Source organism: Coptis chinensis, chromosome 4 (genome assembly GCF_015680905.1).
Source record: "Coptis chinensis isolate HL-2020 chromosome 4, ASM1568090v1, whole genome shotgun sequence".
In the NCBI taxonomy this organism is placed as follows: Eukaryota; Viridiplantae; Streptophyta; class Magnoliopsida; order Ranunculales; family Ranunculaceae; genus Coptis; species Coptis chinensis.
The window spans coordinates 5,100,459-5,118,271 of NC_141459.1; the positions used below are offsets into that span (position 1 = coordinate 5,100,459).

Sequence of the window (17,813 nt, forward strand, 5' to 3'; positions counted from 1 at the left end):
ACATTTTTCACATCCATCTGAAATAATTTACAGTCTTGATTTACAGCTAGAGATACAAGAACTCTAAACGTGTTCATCTTTGCAACTGGTGCAAAAGTCTCCTTGTAGTCCTGACCATAAGTTTGGGTGAATCCCTTTGCAACAAGTCGAGCTTTAGACCTTTCTAAGGAACCATCACTACTGAACTTGTTTCTGAACACTAATAAGAGCCCAAAACTGTAGTTTTAACCCCTTTAACAATATTTCTTTAGACCAATTATGTGATTAATAAGTAAGAGTTAGTACTGTTATCGTATTTTTGTGTCTTTCAGGCATTGGAGTCGAATATGTGCCGAAATGCGTCCCTTTTGCGAGATAAAGGAGCAAGGGTTGGTTACTAAAAAGTTCTATGATAAAAGGCCAAGATTCAAGGAGAAAAAGCCTTTTTAAAGCCCGGTCAAAGCCGAAAAGTCAAAGTCAACGCGGGCAGAAACATCGCATAAAAGTCAGCAGAACTTCTGAAGGCCGTATCTTTGGACTCAGACCTCGGAATTGGGCTTACCTTATGTCAAAACGACCGGATCGGAAAGAGCTTTCAAATGGTCCAAGCCTTGATCCAATCAGAGGAGTAGAAGTGGACAAAAATTCCGTGGAAGTTAAATCCAGCTGAAAAGGCCTCTATGGACTGAAGAAATTGGGTTTTGGGCTTGATTTTCTGGCCCAAATGTAACGCCCGTATTTAAAATATATATTTATTTATTAATTAATTAATTTCATTAATTATTTAAAATTCGCTGGATTTGGATTTGGGATATGTGGGCCTGATTTCTGGGCCCGAGTCTATGTTGGGCTTAGGTTTCAAACCCAGGTATATATACATATTTTTCTAGAGAATAGGATTTTGAGATAAAAATAAAATTAAAATGGAGGCGGAGATAAAAGCTCGTTGGCTAGAGCGTTGGAGCACGACGATTCGGACTAGTGGAAAATTCATTGAGCTTTTAATTAAGTAAGTAGTTATTTTTGCTATTTTACTGAATCTATAGTTTTCCGTGTATCGGTGTATATGGACATATTTCTCTGTCTAAGGTTTCTGTCTATTGTTACTGCTCATTATCCTGTTTTTATTTGGCGTCCTGTTGTATTGTTAAATTCTGTTGAAGTGTTAAACTGTTGAAAACTCTTAAGTGATGGTTCATGAGGGCTGAGCCCCAAACAATCACCCTCTCCTTTATCTTGTCATTTGGGATAATGAGGTGGTGTGGATATTTTTATTTGAACGGGGTATGGTGTTATTTGTTGGTTGAAATCGGTGGTTAAACCGTCGGGTGTATTGGTGATGGTTGAAATTGGTGGTTACACCGGTCGGGGGGTTCATGGGTGAAGGGTGTTGATTGAACTGTGTTTAGAATCGGTTGTTGGGTGAACGGTGGTTGTTGATTTGTTATTTTGGCTGTGTAATGGTTTGGGGTGAGTGCTGCAGAAGCTCCGGAGGAGCGTTAATGGCGGCACTCCCAGACATCCTCCAGTAAAATAATTCGAACTGTTATTCGGTTGATTTTGTTGGTTGATTGATGATTGGTTGAAGTTTAGTGTGTGTGAGGGCTGTCGAATGGGGTGCTGCTGATGTTCCGGAGGAGCGCTAATGGTGACGCGAATTCGAGATCTAGTTTTGATGAAGGGTATTGATTTAATGAGTTGGGGATTTCGCTTTTGTTAAAGTAGTTGGGGTTTTTCCCCTGGTCATTTTCGAGTATGTTTGGAGGGGTGGCGGTCGGAACTGGTGGTGGCTGGTGGCAGAAGAGGCTGCTGGAGGGAGAAGATGACACTGTTGGTCGGTTTGGGCTTGGTCTTTGGGCCAAAGCTTTTTGGTTTTGTTAGTTGGGCCGGAACTAAATCAGTTTGGTTTGGGCCAGTTCTATTAGTTTGTTGTTGGGTTGGACCACCTTAGTTTCCTTTGGGCCGGTTTAGGTTCAGTTCTGTGGGCCGAACTAATTAAAGTTTTAGGCCAGTTTAAGTTTCATTTTTGTTGGCTTGGGCCGAAACCTATTAGTATTCTTTGAAGGTTTCTAATTTCATGTGATTGGTCATTATGTCCCCAATTAGGGGGGAGTTGAATAAATAAGTTGGTTTTAGACTTTTGGGCTTGGGCCAAAACTAACTAGTGTTTTCTTTGGGCCAGTTTCTAAGTTAGTTTTGGGGCCGGTTCATATAACTTAATATAGATAAAAAAAATGAGGTCTTTAAATATTTAGATTTTTGGGCTTTGATTGTGGACTGTGAACTGTTTAATTGTGCTACGTTTTATGTTGTAAATTGTATGGACAAATCAAATGTTAAAATGGTGCGGAAGCCTGTATAATTGGTTAGTCATTATCTAAGAAAGATTTGACATTGAGGTTGTGTATTTTTGACACGTGACGATATTGAAATGTTAGGAGACATAATATTCCTAAAATGCTATAAAAATGTTATGCGGTACGTTTGGAGCTATTGTGACGTTATGTGGTAAGTTGAAATTGTTGTTATGTTAAATGATATCATATGTTAGGATATCTATTAAATACAATAGTTTTGGAGAAATAAATGTATAAACGCTCAATTATTTTATCTGTGAGATACTACTAGGAGGTAGTAGAGTATTTGTGGATATTTCCCATGGGATTGTGGCGTAGTGCAATAATATATTGGCACGTAAAAGAATGAAAGTGGTTATGAGATATATTGAGATATTTCTAAATATTGTGGCTTAGTGCAATAAGGTATTTGACCTGCACGTGATATAGTGGAATGATTATGAGATATAAGTGTATGACACATGAATAAATTACGTAACGAAAATCCTAGAACCTAGTTACCACAACTCATGTGATTTGCCTTTGTGATGGGGGTATGTGATATGATTGGCCCTTCGGGCGTTTCAGTGAATCTGAATGGCCCTTCTGGCGTAAGTAATGTGATTGGCCCTTCTGGCGTAGCTGAATAGTGACTTGATTATTCCGTTCGCAAAATTTAGAACGAGACGTGCGATATTTTATGCCGAATAGTGGCAGTACTTACATAATGGCTTTCGTGTGAAGGTTACCTGGTGTGCGACATCCCGCTCAGGGTAGCTACGCACGGAGTGGTTCATTATGTGAGGGGAGGCATGTTGATGTACATGTTCGGCGTTGGGTGGCGATTGTGGTAGCCAGGGAAACTAGGTAAGACATAAATACGACATGCTTTTAGGGACACGCAAAGAAAACCTTAAATAATATAATTATGGTAATATGTTGGTTAATGATATATCTTTAAATATATGATGGTATATGGTTTTGCAGAAGGGTGGGTCAAACTAATTACTCGTGCAGAGACGACCCACTCGCATGAAATGCGGTAAGTATAGAATATACTTGGTTGATTATTAGTGTAGTTAGAACCTAAGGTGCCTCGGTGGAGGAACTAAATGCTTTTGTATTATTGTTGGGAAGCTAAGGCGCCTCAATGGAGGAACTACCTGCCTTAATTATTGTACTTAATGATGTTGTATTATTCGTTGGATGTTAAGGCGCCTCGGTGGAGGAACTAACTGCCTTATTTATTGGGTATATATATGTATTAGTATGATTTGTATTTTAGGGCTACTCACACCAGCATTTTTATAATGCTGACCCGATTTGCATGTTTGCTTATCGGGTGTGTTCATTAAATGAACATAGTTGATAAGTCTTGACAGGTTTAGTGTTGAAAAAGGTTGGTTGCTGCTTGTGGTTTGCGTTAGCGTCGCATTTCAAAATAGGTTTTGTTTTCCCTTGAGGTGAAATAGATTTTCAGTTAAAACAATGTTATTTGTATTTTCATTTGTAATTTTAAATAAAGAGTTATTGAAAAGAGATTTGTAACCTAATCTTATTTGTGAATTTTTGTAATGAAGAGGACTTTTGTTTAATCTTAAAAAATTTATTGGTTTTTAATTATCTGCATATTTAAACTGTTTATGGGTTTTTGGAAGTTGAGAGTGCATTACACCTCGAAAATCGAAGAGTCGGGATCAAATATTGTTTTTCCGAATTCTGTCGAAATTCGGAGTGTGACACCAAAATATGGCTCCTCAGCCCATGCACGAAAAAAAATGGATCTGGTCTCCTCCGTTTGTATGGAGAAGACTTAGCTCTTAAGATAGACGAAAACTCCATGGAAGTCAAATCTAGCTGAAAAGGCCTCTGTGGACTGAAGAAATTGGGTTTTGGGCTCGATTTTCCGGCCCAAAACATGGCTCCTCAGCCCATGCACGAAAAAGTGGATCTGGTCTCCTCCATTTGTATGGAGAAGACTTAGCTCTTAAGATAACCTAGATCTAGATTAGAAAATTAGGTTAGACTCCATTAATTAGTTAGAATAGCTTGTTTTAGATCTAGTTTTTACCTTCAATTAATTAGTGTTAGAACAAAGTAGATTATTTATTTAGAATCACTATTAGTTTTATAATAAAGTATTAGTTTTCATTTCAATTTAGTTATTGATTAAATTCTTATTTAGTTTTAGTTGTTTTAAATTCATAAATTAGGTTGTCTTCATTTTGATTCTTAGACTATTGTTAAAATTAGATTTATAAAGTTTAAATTAGTTATTAAATTATGACTTGTTATTATTGTTCTCATGTTGGGAATGATAGTATAATGATATTAGGCTAAAACCTCCATTAGAGGAGGTTAAGGAAGCCATATGAGGATGATTGCTTGTTAGAATAGTTGTTATTTAGAATAGAAATTTCACATCTCATTACTCTCACCATTGTTGTTTGTATTTGATTAGTTGAATTATATTTAGTCTTGATAGATTAAGAATGGAACGATTTCGTACTCTATATATTGCATGAATATATATGTGAGAGTAGGAAATAAAATATTGATACCGTAAAAATAAGGTTAAAGTAATCTAGTCGAGTTTTTTACGGGTTATCAAACACCCACCAACAATCAACAATTTTCTTTCCATACGGTAGCATAACAATATCCCAAGTTTTATTGTCGTCTAGAGCACGAAGTTCTTCTTGCATTGCCTTTCTCCATACTGGACGAGAGTTAGCTTCTCTAAAGTTATTGGGTTCCTGCACGTCATCGACTGTACTAAAGAAAGCATGATGAGATGAAGTGATATTGGCATACGTTATGTAGGCGTTATTTCAGAATGCAAATTTGTACAAACCGCGAAAACCCACGCGCAGCGAAATTAATGGGGTTCACGGTTTTAGATAGAAAACATACCTTTAAATCCGGCTTATCTAACTCTGAGAATCCAATAGCTATGAATCTGAATCAACAATCAACCCCTTGATCTTCTGTTGTATTCCTTTCAATAGATTGGACGTTGTGTGGGCAACGATCTATCAACCCCCTTCTTTCTCTCAAAGCTAGATCTAATTTTGGATCTATCTTTCCTTGCCTCTCTTTTCAATCCAAAGTGAATAGTAATTTCGGCCAGGAGAGAAGGGATTCTATTTATAGGCTACAACAGGGACCATGAGGAGAAATTAGGGTTGGGCCTCCCGACGGGCTTGGGCTTCCCATGTTCGCCCAGAACACAGGACCTAAGTCCGTCAACAAATGACTTATTCCACTAAAGGTCATTGTTGAACTACCGCCCTAATCCCAAGTTACGTGTCAGCATTTATAGGCTCCATATTATATGCTTGTTGATCTCTCCGTGTTTAAGATATCGAATGTTCGTTGATTAAGTCAAGTTACTGACAACTACATTAATCAACTTCTTATATCCTTGAGTAATACCACTCAACCTCATTGTCATGTCGGAATAAATCCACCTGTAGGATTTACATGACAATCGTTTTGAGCTCCTCAAGGGGACATCATCAACCCGACTTCTTGCGGGACACGAATTCCTTCTATAATCAACAGCACACCTTACATACAATGTCATTACCCAATCCATCGAGTTTGTTGACTCACAAATGAATCTCACTCATTGATGATTTAAAGCAATGTACAATGTACAATGCACGTAAGTGCCCGTTATTAAATCTGGATTAAGAGGACAAGCATCCATAATAACAGAGGCGTTTATTCTTTTATATAGTCAGTATAAAGATAAACAACCTCATTTGGTCATGTTCAATACACACAAAGTGTACTAGTGTAATTATATAGTCAAGATAGACTAATACCAGATTATACTACAACCGTACCAATGGTTTGTCCAAATCCATCTAGGTTGTGAACGATTACTTATACTTTATAATATACTGATGATATGATCTTTTGTGTGTCCACACCATATCATCTACAACATAAAGTATTAGACACATGCATATAACTAATATGCATAATATTTGCCCATATGATTCTCATTCAAAATATAAAGAATTAGAGTTAATACAAAAGTAATGCTTTTAGTATATAACCCTATCACGTTATATACTCCTATTGAGGATATGAAACATTATGCAAAGAATAAAAATTCCTGTGAGTCACTGGAGGATGCAGTTCTCTATCAGATTTATAGTAATCCTTGAGAGTTACTGGAGGTTGCCTCTCTCGTTCAGATTGTCTAGAAACTGGAGGAGCACTAGAGCGTGCCCGCGCCTCAGTTTGCTCATTCTGGGGGAACACCCTTGCTTCAGTAGAGCCCAATTCTTCAGTGGCAGGAACTATACCTTCACCAACCATTGGGATAGGAACAATGCCTACACCAACTGCTGGGAGAGGAGCCAAATCAGCCATAACAGCTGGGAGAGATGCCAAATCTGCCAAACACTCCTCCTGGGACCGATTCCCAGACACAGCTGAATCGTAAAAGAAAGCTTAAGATTCCACAAATCGGACATCACGAGAGATAACTAGTTTTCTTGTCGCCAGATTGTAACATATGTAGCCTTTCGATGTGGTAGAATAACCAACAAACACATATCGAGTAGCCCGAGCATCAAATTTATCTTGATGAATAGCTTGCTGATGCACATAACAAACACACCCAAACACTCGCAGATGAGAGAGATCCAGCGGCCTTGATTTGAGCACTTGCAATGGGGATTTAAAACCAAGAACCCGACTGGGAAGACGATATGATTAATCAAATAGGCAGTAGTTAAGATGCCATGAGACCAGTATTGCTTAGGAACATTCATGCCCAACATAAGAGCACGAGTGGTCTCCAAAAGGTGTTTGTTCTTTCTTTTTCACCGCCATTCACGAGGTGTGCCAACACAGCTAGTTTAATGAATTATCCCCTGGCTACGAAGATACTCAGGTAACAGACCTTTACAAAACTCAATGCCATTGTCAGATCTAAACATCTTGATGTTTGCACCAAACTAATTAGTAATCATAATATGAAAATCCTTGAATACAGTCACAACCTCAGTTTTCGATTTCAACAAATATAACCATGTAACACGAGATTTATCATCAATAAACAATACAAAATACTTATAGCAATCATAAGAATTAACGGGAGAAGGTCCCTATAAATCAGAGTGAATTAACTCAAACAACTTATTTGACACATAATTCGAGTTTGGAAAAGATAAACGAGTTTGTTTAGAAAATTGACAAACATCAAAAACATTATCAGAGTTTAAAGAAACATGCAGAAACAAATTTGACATGACAGGACTAGATGGATGCCCAAGTCTTTTATGCAAAATTCGACTCTCAAGTAAATCACTAGCTTGACACGCCTTCTTATGCGACTTCAACAAATAGAGTCCATTGGAATAATTCCTTCACCAATCGTCCTCTTCGACTTTCGATCCTGAAAGACAACAAAGTTAGGAGAAAAAATGACATTTCAATTTAAAGAATTGGTAAGTTTTCCAACAGATAGAAGTTGAACAGGGAATAAAGGAACGACTAGAGCATCACTCTTGAGACTTTGATAAAAAAAAATCCACTTGACCACTAACTAGAATGGGAACAGTGGAGCCATTGGCTATGGAAATATTATGTTTTTCGGTTTTGGACACAAAATTATGGACAGAGACATGGCAATTAGCCATATGATCCGTAGCCCTCGAATCAATTATCCATGAGTTACTATTTTCTGGCATAGTAAAATAGGCATGTAAATTACCTGACACATGAGTTGAGGCAAACTGACCTTTGCTAGATGACATGGACTTAGTGAGTTGTTGGAGAATTTGACTCAACTGATGACTAATATCTGAGTTAGACATTGATGTCTCGGCAACAACGACATGCTCTTTCTTGGACAGTTCCTTTTCCTTTTTAAAATGTGGATATAATTCCCAACAGCGGTCCTTGGTGTGCCAGTTCTTTCCACAATGATCACAGTGAGACGGTTCCCTTTTTCCCTTACATTTTTCGAATCCCTGTGACTTTTTTCGAAAATCGTTTTCTGCAAGTAATACAATAGATTCAGATATTGAGGACTTTACCTCGGAGTTCATGGTTTTCTTCCTTGTTTCCTCTCTCTGAATAGTTGCACAAACTGCAGCAAGTGATGGAAGAGTGCTTTCCATTAGAATATTATTTTCCAAATTTTCATATTCTGGTTTAAGACTGCGAAATACTGTGAAGATTTTATCCTCTTCAGCCCGTTTCAAAATAGTCTTAGCATCTGTGGTGTGTGGACGATATATGTTTAACTCATCCCATAATTTCTTCAAATTCCCAAGGTGTTCTTCAAAAGTCTTCTCACCTTGTTGCAAAGCACCGATTGCGAGTTGAAGTTCAAACACACGGGCAGAATTGTTCTGGTTTCCATATAAATCTTCAATTGAATCCCACATCTCCTTTGCAGAATCAAAGAAAGTAAAATTTTTAGCAATAGTATACTCCATAGAATTGAGTAAACAAGATCGAATAAGCTGATCATTGGAAACCCAATTCTCATATTCAGCATCATTAGTGGCAGGACACACCTTTGCACCATTAATGAACCCTAATTTCCTCTTGCCACCAAGCGATAGCGAAACAGCCCTAGACCAAGGTATATAGTTTGTTCCATTCAAGAGAATTGATGACAGCTTCCAACCAGGATTAGAATCAATCTCTGTTGTAACAGTAGACTTTGGGTTTGGTTTTGGATATGACATAATGTATTATGTTTATCTAGATTGATTTAGAGAAGAGATTAAGCGCTCCGCTCTGATACCGTGTAGAATTAAACAACTAATTAAAGAGACAACACACAAGAATTTATAGTGGTTCGGTGCCAATGCGGCAACCTATGTCCACGGGAGAAGAAAGACTTTACTTGATTGATTTTGATTTGTGTTACAGAGGTGTTTATATAGCACAACATGAGTGCATATTCGTGTCTCTTGTTTCTAAAAGGATTGGAGACTTTCCTTTATAGAAAACATACGAATCTATCAAACCTCTGTCAAAACTGACTCGGGCTCAACCCGCGCTCATATTAGTCTTGCTCAAGGCGTGACCCGCGCTCTTGTCTTGACGAACCTCTAGGCGATTGAGTGCGCCCCGCCCTTGACTTTGCCTGGCCAAGGGCACAACCCGCGCCTTCTCTTGCTTCTCCCATAGAAATGTTATATTTTCATCTTTATTTTCGAGTTGGGATACCAAATTTGTTATCCGAAAAAAGCATTAACTTTATCTATCAAATTTCCCGGTTCACAAAGAAATTGTTGAACATATATATATATATATATATATATATATATATATATATATTAATTTTATTTTTTGAATAACTCATTTACAACTTACGAACTGGTACGGTGCCATTACAATTAATAAATTATATGATAAATTCTTTGAGATTAGTTTAATGCATTTGTATCCAGTTTCTGATTTCTCGTTGATTATCCTATGTGGTGTGTAATCCTAAATTGTCCTTGCAAACATGACATAAACAAAATTATACATGATTCACTGTGTGGGATCATCAAATATTTCTATCTGCATTTTTCTTATAAAAAATTGTAATTGAATGCTAATCATATAATTAAGAATTAATTAATGGTTCATCATAAAAATAAACACAAAATGTGTTACATAATGTGCAATATACGGATAATACATTTTCTTGCAACCAATAACACATGGTTTCTTGAGGAATAGAAACTTTTCATTAACTAATTTCCTTCAAAAAAAATTAGTAATACACGTGTGTAGATGCCTACTCTACGTGATTTTTTTAAAAATATTTGTTTTGTGTGTTAGTATAAAAAAAGCCCTTCACAAACAGATTTTTCAGCTCAAAGTAATTAAAGCCAAAGCCTACATGAGATTTTCAAAAAATGACTCTAGCACCACATATACCAAAGTATACATTAGTGACCTATAGGCCTTAGGCATAGACTGTTTCTAATTTAGAATGAAATATATGGCCGAAATAAGTGACATGCACCGTCAACATATGTATAAATGATGCCTAATACTACACTTATGGTACAAAAACAATAATTTATTCAAGCGCATAGAAAGAATTCCAAATATATGACCATTCAAAAAAGAACAAAAAACCACTTATATGGTAAACTCTTAAACACCAAACCTAAGTATTGGCTTCAAGGTTCAGTATACAGCGTCCCGATCAACTATACCTTTCAAAGCTATAAACATAAAGAAAATAGACACTTTTAGTTCAAAATTTCCAATAGCCTAAGACCCTTTATCAAACTCCTCTCTCAATTAATATGAATTCAACTTTTGACCATATTCCTATCCACTTATAGAAATAGACTCCAATGCTATTAAAGCAAATGAAGCTAGCTATTCAATTATCAAATTAAACAAAACTATCAAATTATCTACTCAATGGAAATTTAAAATCAGTCACATTGACGCCTTTTTGTCCTAAGGTGATGACAACCAACTTTTGTTATGTACTCAATGAAAAATGAAAAATCAGTCATATGAACATAGGTAAATAATAAATAACACAAAACTACTTGCAACCACTATGTCATGTAAGATGTACGGATTTTGTTATACTAACACACTATTTGTTTAAATCAATGCTTGTTTTATGACCATAATCTTAATCACCTATTGCTTCGTACTAACTAAGCTTAACATCATTGTTCTATTACCAAGCCACATGGTATAGTAGAGAAATCATCGCGTTCATTCAATCATATACAAAACCACTAAAATTTCACACTATTCGAGGTTAAGGACATGATAACATGATAACGTAAACAATCACCATAATCAGTTAAATTTTAAGATGCATACGCACCTGCATTATCCCATAACCAAGCTTAACCTTGCTCCCATTGACAACATTAGCACTAAAGTTGTCAAACACCATACATGACTCTATCAATTATAATTCTTGTGTTCTTGTAAACAATAAATTTCCTCGATCAAAAATATCTGACACGTAGAACAATGAGTTAGTGTTTCAATCAACATTCGTAAAGTTTCAGAGAGTTTTTTTTAGTCCTACTATTGTGCATGTCTCTATGTACCAGTGTTATAGGCTGGAGCTAGACTATGCAATTCATTCAGTTCTGTAGCTCTGTTAAGTTCTCAGCATCTCTGCGCTTGCTATGCCTACAGTGCCACCTGAGACGTTGCAAAGAGAATGATCCAAGTGTTTATCTTAAAGAAAGCAGGAAAGGACGATGTACTTAGAGAATCTGTTTTCTATGAACTTTCTCCCTCATGGGCTATTCTCAATATAATATATTAAATGATATAAGCCTTTGAGGGCAGGGGTTCAAAGAATATTGGTTCTCTCTCTCAGAGTATGTCTACATGTTTAGACTTTAGAGAATTGTTTCGACCCCCACCTATGTGGCAAACGTCCATTGGTTGGGGTTTCATCTTTATTCGTTTAATCAATAGGGCTAAGACCCAATTTACAATACCATGGATTGATGTACATGCCCATTAACTCATGTGTCTAGGGCTGAACCCTAGTCACATGACTTGCCACTTACGTACATTAATTTATGTCTAGATTCGTTTCATATCAAAGAGATAATTATCAATTAAGAGTCAGATTCAATTACAATTGCTTAAGCTGCAAGAATACTTGAGCTACAAGGATTCTCTACTCTACTTATATAAATACCAAATTATTTATCATACAGAACTACGTTCTTGAGACTTGATCTCATCGATAATTTGGGTACGTAGGCAACCGAAAGGTACACTCAATCACCATCACTTTTCTCACTACTTTTCTACGTTATTTATCTTTTTCGTCACCATCTAGTGTTTTGATCATATTTGGTCGAAACAAGCATCACCAATGGCAATTGAAAAACTCACCAACACTGGCTGCTTTATGTGTTATCGAATTAAGGACATTGATCAACTGTAGCACATATTGTTAAACAAAGTGGTCGTATACTTTGGTTGAAAACTAAGAATTGAATCCCCCTCCTTTGGTTGTTTATTGCATGTCTCTTCCTTTTTGTTCTGTGGTACATATTTCCTAATCAACTTTTTGGTTTGTTTTGTTTAACTTACAGGCTCGCAAATTTTCTATTCAGCAAAGGGCGTCTCATTCTCGAGGTATGAACTATTCATATTATACGTGTACCAGCAATTAAATGTTTTTACAGCTCTCCCATAAAGGACTGCTCAGGAACATTCAAACCTTTGGTACTGTTTCTACTGACATGTAACAATTTTCATATGAATGGTCTAAAATGTCCAAAATCCTCATCATAGACCGTTAATATATGTTGGTTTTTGAAACCTGATTTATACAACATATCACAGTTCTGACACACAATAACACTGAAACCTGATTGGAATGACCCTTGTTTAATTAAAGGGATTAGTATGTGATACAAGAAGCATTTTCCTTCAACTGTAGATGACTCTAGTTTACAGCATAGACATAAATAAAACAATATGTCTTTTAGATGTAGATATCAGAAACTACTTCAATCATCCAATCTTTTCTCTATCTGTTAAGCCACGCTCCATTCCAAACTCAGCAGCCAACGCATGTATATCGGGTGTGATCTCCCAGTTGCCTTTGTGATCCCAGTGCGTGTGTCTTGGCTAGGTTCCACATCTCTCTAAGCTTGCTACAGTATCTATTTGGTTTTGAATATCATCAAACTCCTCTGCAAGAACAACCTACCTTATCCCACCCATTTCCATGTCAAAGCTTTTCTTAGGCATTTCTAGACTCAAGCGATGACCCAATGACAATGAAGTATTGACAGCTGAAGAGTAATCCTTCTTCAGTTTTGCTCTGAAGTCATTTTTGGAACCAGGAATTGTTTAGAAGAAGAAGTCTCTGACATTACGTATCAATCTAAGATTATGAGGATTTGTCTTTCTACTATAATGGTACCTGAAATTCTCGTACGTTGTCTGCAAAAAGAACAACTGGAACTTAAATTTCTTGACGAAAAAATGTATGAGCAAGTTGTGACAATCAGATAGGAACAATACCTGGTTAGTGCAGATTAAGTAGACCTGGAAGATCATGAGCCCACCCACAAACCAAGCAGCCACAAATGTGTACAATATGAGAGTTGCTGAAACAGAGGATTTCTTAAGAGCCTTCCAGAGGTTACAATAGTGTGCGTTCATTGTGCTCCTTATGTCCAACCAGCAGAAGGAAAAAATACATAGGCAAAACACAGTTGTTGAAGTCACAAACATGAAAAAAAAAACCGATAATTCCTTTGCACGAATTGAACCAATTTAGTTGTAGCAAGCACCAATGGATACAAAGGTATTCCATAATAATCTGTGTTACATGGACACGCCATATTTCAAAAATCATCCATGTCGGATACGTATCCATGTGTCCGTGTAACTTATTGTATGTGATTTACCTCAATTTTTCTTATTTCCCCATGTCATACACTTCGTATCCATGTCAGATATGGATAGACGTATACGTGTCAATGTAACTTAGCATAATATCAATCATCCAACCCAATTACCAGTAAATTAAACTTTAACATTCACTTTTTATAGACTGCAAAAATCCGCAATAATGTAAACTTGTAAAGGGTGTTGATCATATATAGCTTTCATCAACAACATTGTATGCCTTAATTAAAGCAATCATGACTATCACTTCCTGTTTTATGAGGCATATCAATCTGAATGATGAGGGAGCAGCAATAGCCATTAGGTGATAATTTATACAAAGTACAGGACCCTAATGAAAACATGATGCAAATTGGACTCATCTGAAGGATGTTTTATCCCCAATATTATTGCAGTTTGACTACACTACTAATAAAATCAAAATCCTTGTATGGTTTCTCTCACATATAGTATTATAACTATCTGTGAAGTACTCATAACAAATTAAGAAACTAATTAAATGAGAGATAAACTATCGTCTGGAGGTTTTCTGAGTCAAACACATTAGGCCATATAATCTCGACAAAGCATACATTTAATATATATTTTGTAGAATATAGAATAGGTGCATTAAGCAGTATTCATCGTTGCTGCTCCACATGTGTACAGACTATGAATGTTCTTAAAGATCATAACTTAAACAGTTTAATGTGTACATAGTAATTAAAGTCAGCAACTCTGTTTGAAGTTTACAAAGTCTAATGCAAATCAGCAAAGGTTTCGGGAAACAACTTGTATAGTGTAAGATAACAGATAACTAACAAAGTTCAGAATTAGTGTGCTTTCACCTTCTTTTACCCTTCTGTCGCTTCTGGCAAGCAACATACTTATGTACCATGTCTTGAATCCCTGCAAAGACCACCAAGAACTCCACCACTTGTGCTTTACTAAGCAGTTTCTTCACCACCAACTCTAATGTCATCTTGTACCTGTGTTGCAATGTTTTTCATGTTTAAGCTTTCTTCACAACATACATGATCTAAAAATGAGAATAACCACCTAGCTAACTTAAAACGTTGTAGATGTTCAAGAATTGCAAAGATGAAAACATACCTAAGTTAGTGAGTTTCTTGGCCTGAGTTATGGCTTTGTAAATCTTCTCGAACTCCGCATGAATACAGGTTGTTTTACCACGACTGATGTTACCATTCTTTGTCGGTAGAATGGAAGTTAGAGTTATCCTCCTCAATCCTCGTCTAACAAATCAACTGTATTAAAACTCGGTAAATCATTTTGTCCACCTTCAAACACCCTGATAAAGATAGATAGAGCAAATACAACAGTATGAGTATCGCAGAAGGTCTCCAGTTTCTAAACCATGACAATGTCGCCAATTCTAAAGAGAGTCTGTGCTTTGGCATGAGAATTTGGGATACATCCTTGGGTGTGCATTGGGTCATAGTAATAGGTTAATAGGTGGTTCATGGCAAGTAGCGAGATCTTTTTTGTATTCATGCTGACCATAAGTTTAATATGAACGCTCCTAACAATGACATAATGCTGCTCAATACCCAATCCTCAGAATTATCTTCATGTCTAACAAAAATGCGATGTTATTAGCTATTTAGACCCATCATAACAAAAAAATAAAATAAAACAAACTAAACTTGTCAGCAAGCATTTTATGCAACACTCTAATGACTTGGGCTCTCTGACAAAATGAATAAGACAGCCCTCATCCCACTCAGAGTAGTGCCCTGCATTCCAATCGAGTATACCAACAATATAACGGGAAGAATGCCATGTTCTTAAAAATCATATAGTTCTAACCCATCTTCATGAACTATGAATGACCTAAAACTTTGCTATGTTCTTCACCACAGTCTACTTGTCCACCATTCAAATGATAAAAAAAGTTCGCGAGTCTTGACGAATGCCATAACCACATAAGTAATGCAACTAATAATACAATGCAATGATTCCAAGCTTAAGTACTAATATAAGGTATACTACATCTGATGGCACCGTGGAAGACAAAAGTTGGTTTAGAACATACTACATAGAATTTATGTCATGAAGCTGTGTAAAAAAAGCTCCTTAATTACCATGATGTCAAAATTCACCACCAAATACATAATCAAAGTACCTTGCTAATCTTGGTTTTGTTTGCCACTGCCTGCACCACGAGCATATCATATAAAATTAGAAATACGAAATAAATATTCCTACTCCAGAGCCAATTCAAAGATGGAAAAAGCCTATCAACGATAGCCTATGCCATGCATATAAGTTACTTTAGATCTTTGCCTACATTTTGTGTGAGACGATGGAGAGGAGAATTGACTTGAGAGTCTTGAGACTTCAAATGGCGTAAGGAAAACTAAAATAAATCACTGAAGATTTTCTTAACTCTTCAGTTTCAGTACCTACAGGGGCTGCAGGGGAGAAAACTAATGTAGTCAAGTTATTGATCAAATGTTTTTTATCAAGAAAAGCTCTACCATGATAAAATGTGTTCGATTACAAAGGAATTAAAATGTTTGACAGCCTAATTAATGATTCCAATCTCTTTAATTATAGAAATTTACACTACAAATGTTTAAAAATTGGGTGTCAATCTTGTGAATATAGTAATCATCTTGAAGAAAAATATTGATGGTATCCCCTAGACATCATCTTCTTCAACAGTACGCAAAACAACTAAATAAACTACATGATCCCATATAAAAGTTCCACGCCTGTTGAAATTAACAATACTAAACGAAATTGCATAAAATCCCTCGTTGAGCATAAATGATATTGGTGATGAAACATTTAACAATAGCGAAAGAAACCGCGAGTGGAGCCTTTTCCGACTAACAGTTGCTCCGAAAAAATCTATAAATGGGGATTTGTGTGTTTATATAATCAAAATGCTTAAGATGAAGTTTGATGGTTTCCCTGAAATACAAAAAAAAAAAAAAATTGATTATATAAAAAACATAACCAAACAACAACATCACAAAGCAATCAAAGGCTATTGTCTCAGCATCTTCCAATCTTTCTTCACTTGTCAAGGTTAACTGAAATTCTTTTAGCCTTTTAAAACGTAGGTCCATTCGAAAACACCTAAACACATACAAAGTGCAGTTACATCCAAAGAAAGTACAAAAAAATATATATTATGGCTTTTTAAGTAAAACAAAGTCCATTTTGGAAGGAAATAAACTAAAGTGAAAGAATCATAAGCATCACACTCAAGAAAAAAAATGTCGATCAAAAGCGTGTTGCAAAGGTTATGACTTTGATAGACCGTTTAGCTGTGTTGGAAGATCCTCAGTGTGAGTTAGCGCTTTTACGAGCTTGTGTTAGGCTCTCTAAGTTGGTCTTTGCGATTCGTACTTGTCCACCATCACTTTTCAGAGAGGTAGCTAAGACTTTTGATCGGCATCTCCGCAGTGTTCTCCAAGGTATTGTGGTTTCTGATGGTCCTAGCTTTGGTGATCTGCAGTGGCATTTATCGATACTCCCATTACGTCTTAGTGAGTAGGTTAGGTATCTATTGTGCTTATGATGTCTCTACTTTTGCTTTCGTGGCCTCCCGTTGTCAGAATTCTGGGCTTCAGAACCACATTCTTAGGAGCTGTGGGCTAGTACCTGTTGATGCGATTCTTGATGTCGCTAGCAGTGCATTGACTCTCTGTTTACCCGATCTTGACCTTAATTCTCTGGCTGTGAATGTTACCGTCCCCTCAAAACCACAAAAAGTTTTGGCAGAAGCATTCTACGGTAAGATTGTTGCTGGTCTTGAGAGGGAGTTTGAGTTATCTGCTCGTCAGAAAGCAGTCATTAGATGCTTGTAGTCAGAACACGCAAAGGATTTCCTACTTGCTATTTCGATGGAGGGTGTAACACCCTCATTTTTATTATATGTCCAAAATTAATTATTGTGCAAAATAATAATAATAATAAAATAATATTGACTAAGTCTTAAGTCAAGTGGAGTGAATATGTATGTTTGACTTTTTGAAAAAAAAAATGGTTTGTTTGGTTTGAAAATGATTAATAGGAAAGTTTTTAAGTTTTAAAATAAAGTGTAGAGATTTTACTAATAAGGAAACATTGAGAAAATATGGA

The 17,813-nt window shown here is 36.3% G+C and overlaps 1 protein-coding gene across 4 annotated transcripts; it reads right to left on the reverse strand.

Moving 5' to 3' along the window:
* Positions 1–12,651: 12,651 nt before the first annotated feature.
* LOC147501389 (uncharacterized) lies at positions 12,652–16,977 on the reverse strand. 4 transcript variants are annotated; one of them, XM_086606441.1, is made up of 7 exons: positions 16,009–16,977; positions 15,844–15,873; positions 14,811–15,009; positions 14,546–14,686; positions 13,329–13,476; positions 13,228–13,247; positions 12,652–13,125 (listed from the first exon to the last, which is right to left on the reverse strand). In XM_086606441.1, the coding sequence occupies exons 4-7, from the start codon at positions 14,677–14,679 to the stop codon at positions 13,008–13,010; spliced, it is 420 nt and encodes a 139-aa protein (XP_086462567.1). In that variant the 5' UTR covers positions 14,680–14,686; positions 14,811–15,009; positions 15,844–15,873; positions 16,009–16,977; the 3' UTR covers positions 12,652–13,007. The 4 variants fall into 4 exon arrangements, with proteins under 4 accessions (XP_086462567.1, XP_086462566.1, XP_086462568.1 ...); XM_086606440.1 differs by having other exon boundaries at positions 15,803–15,873; XM_086606442.1 differs by having other exon boundaries at positions 15,844–16,977.
* Between the last annotated feature and the right edge of the window lie 836 nt (positions 16,978–17,813).

Bases quoted from the DNA above. Each gene is read 5' to 3' on its own strand.
- LOC147501389 (XM_086606441.1), bottom strand. From the start codon at position 14,679: ATGACATTAGAGTTGGTGGTGAAGAAACTGCTTAGTAAAGCACAAGTG. The intron at 13,477-14,545 runs GTGAAAGCACAC...GTTGGACATAAG, and splicing joins CGACAGAAGGGTAAAAGAAG to GAGCACAATGAACGCACACT. The intron at 13,126-13,227 runs GTACCATTATAG...AAATGACTTCAG, and splicing joins ACAACGTACGAGAATTTCAG to AGCAAAACTGAAGAAGGATT.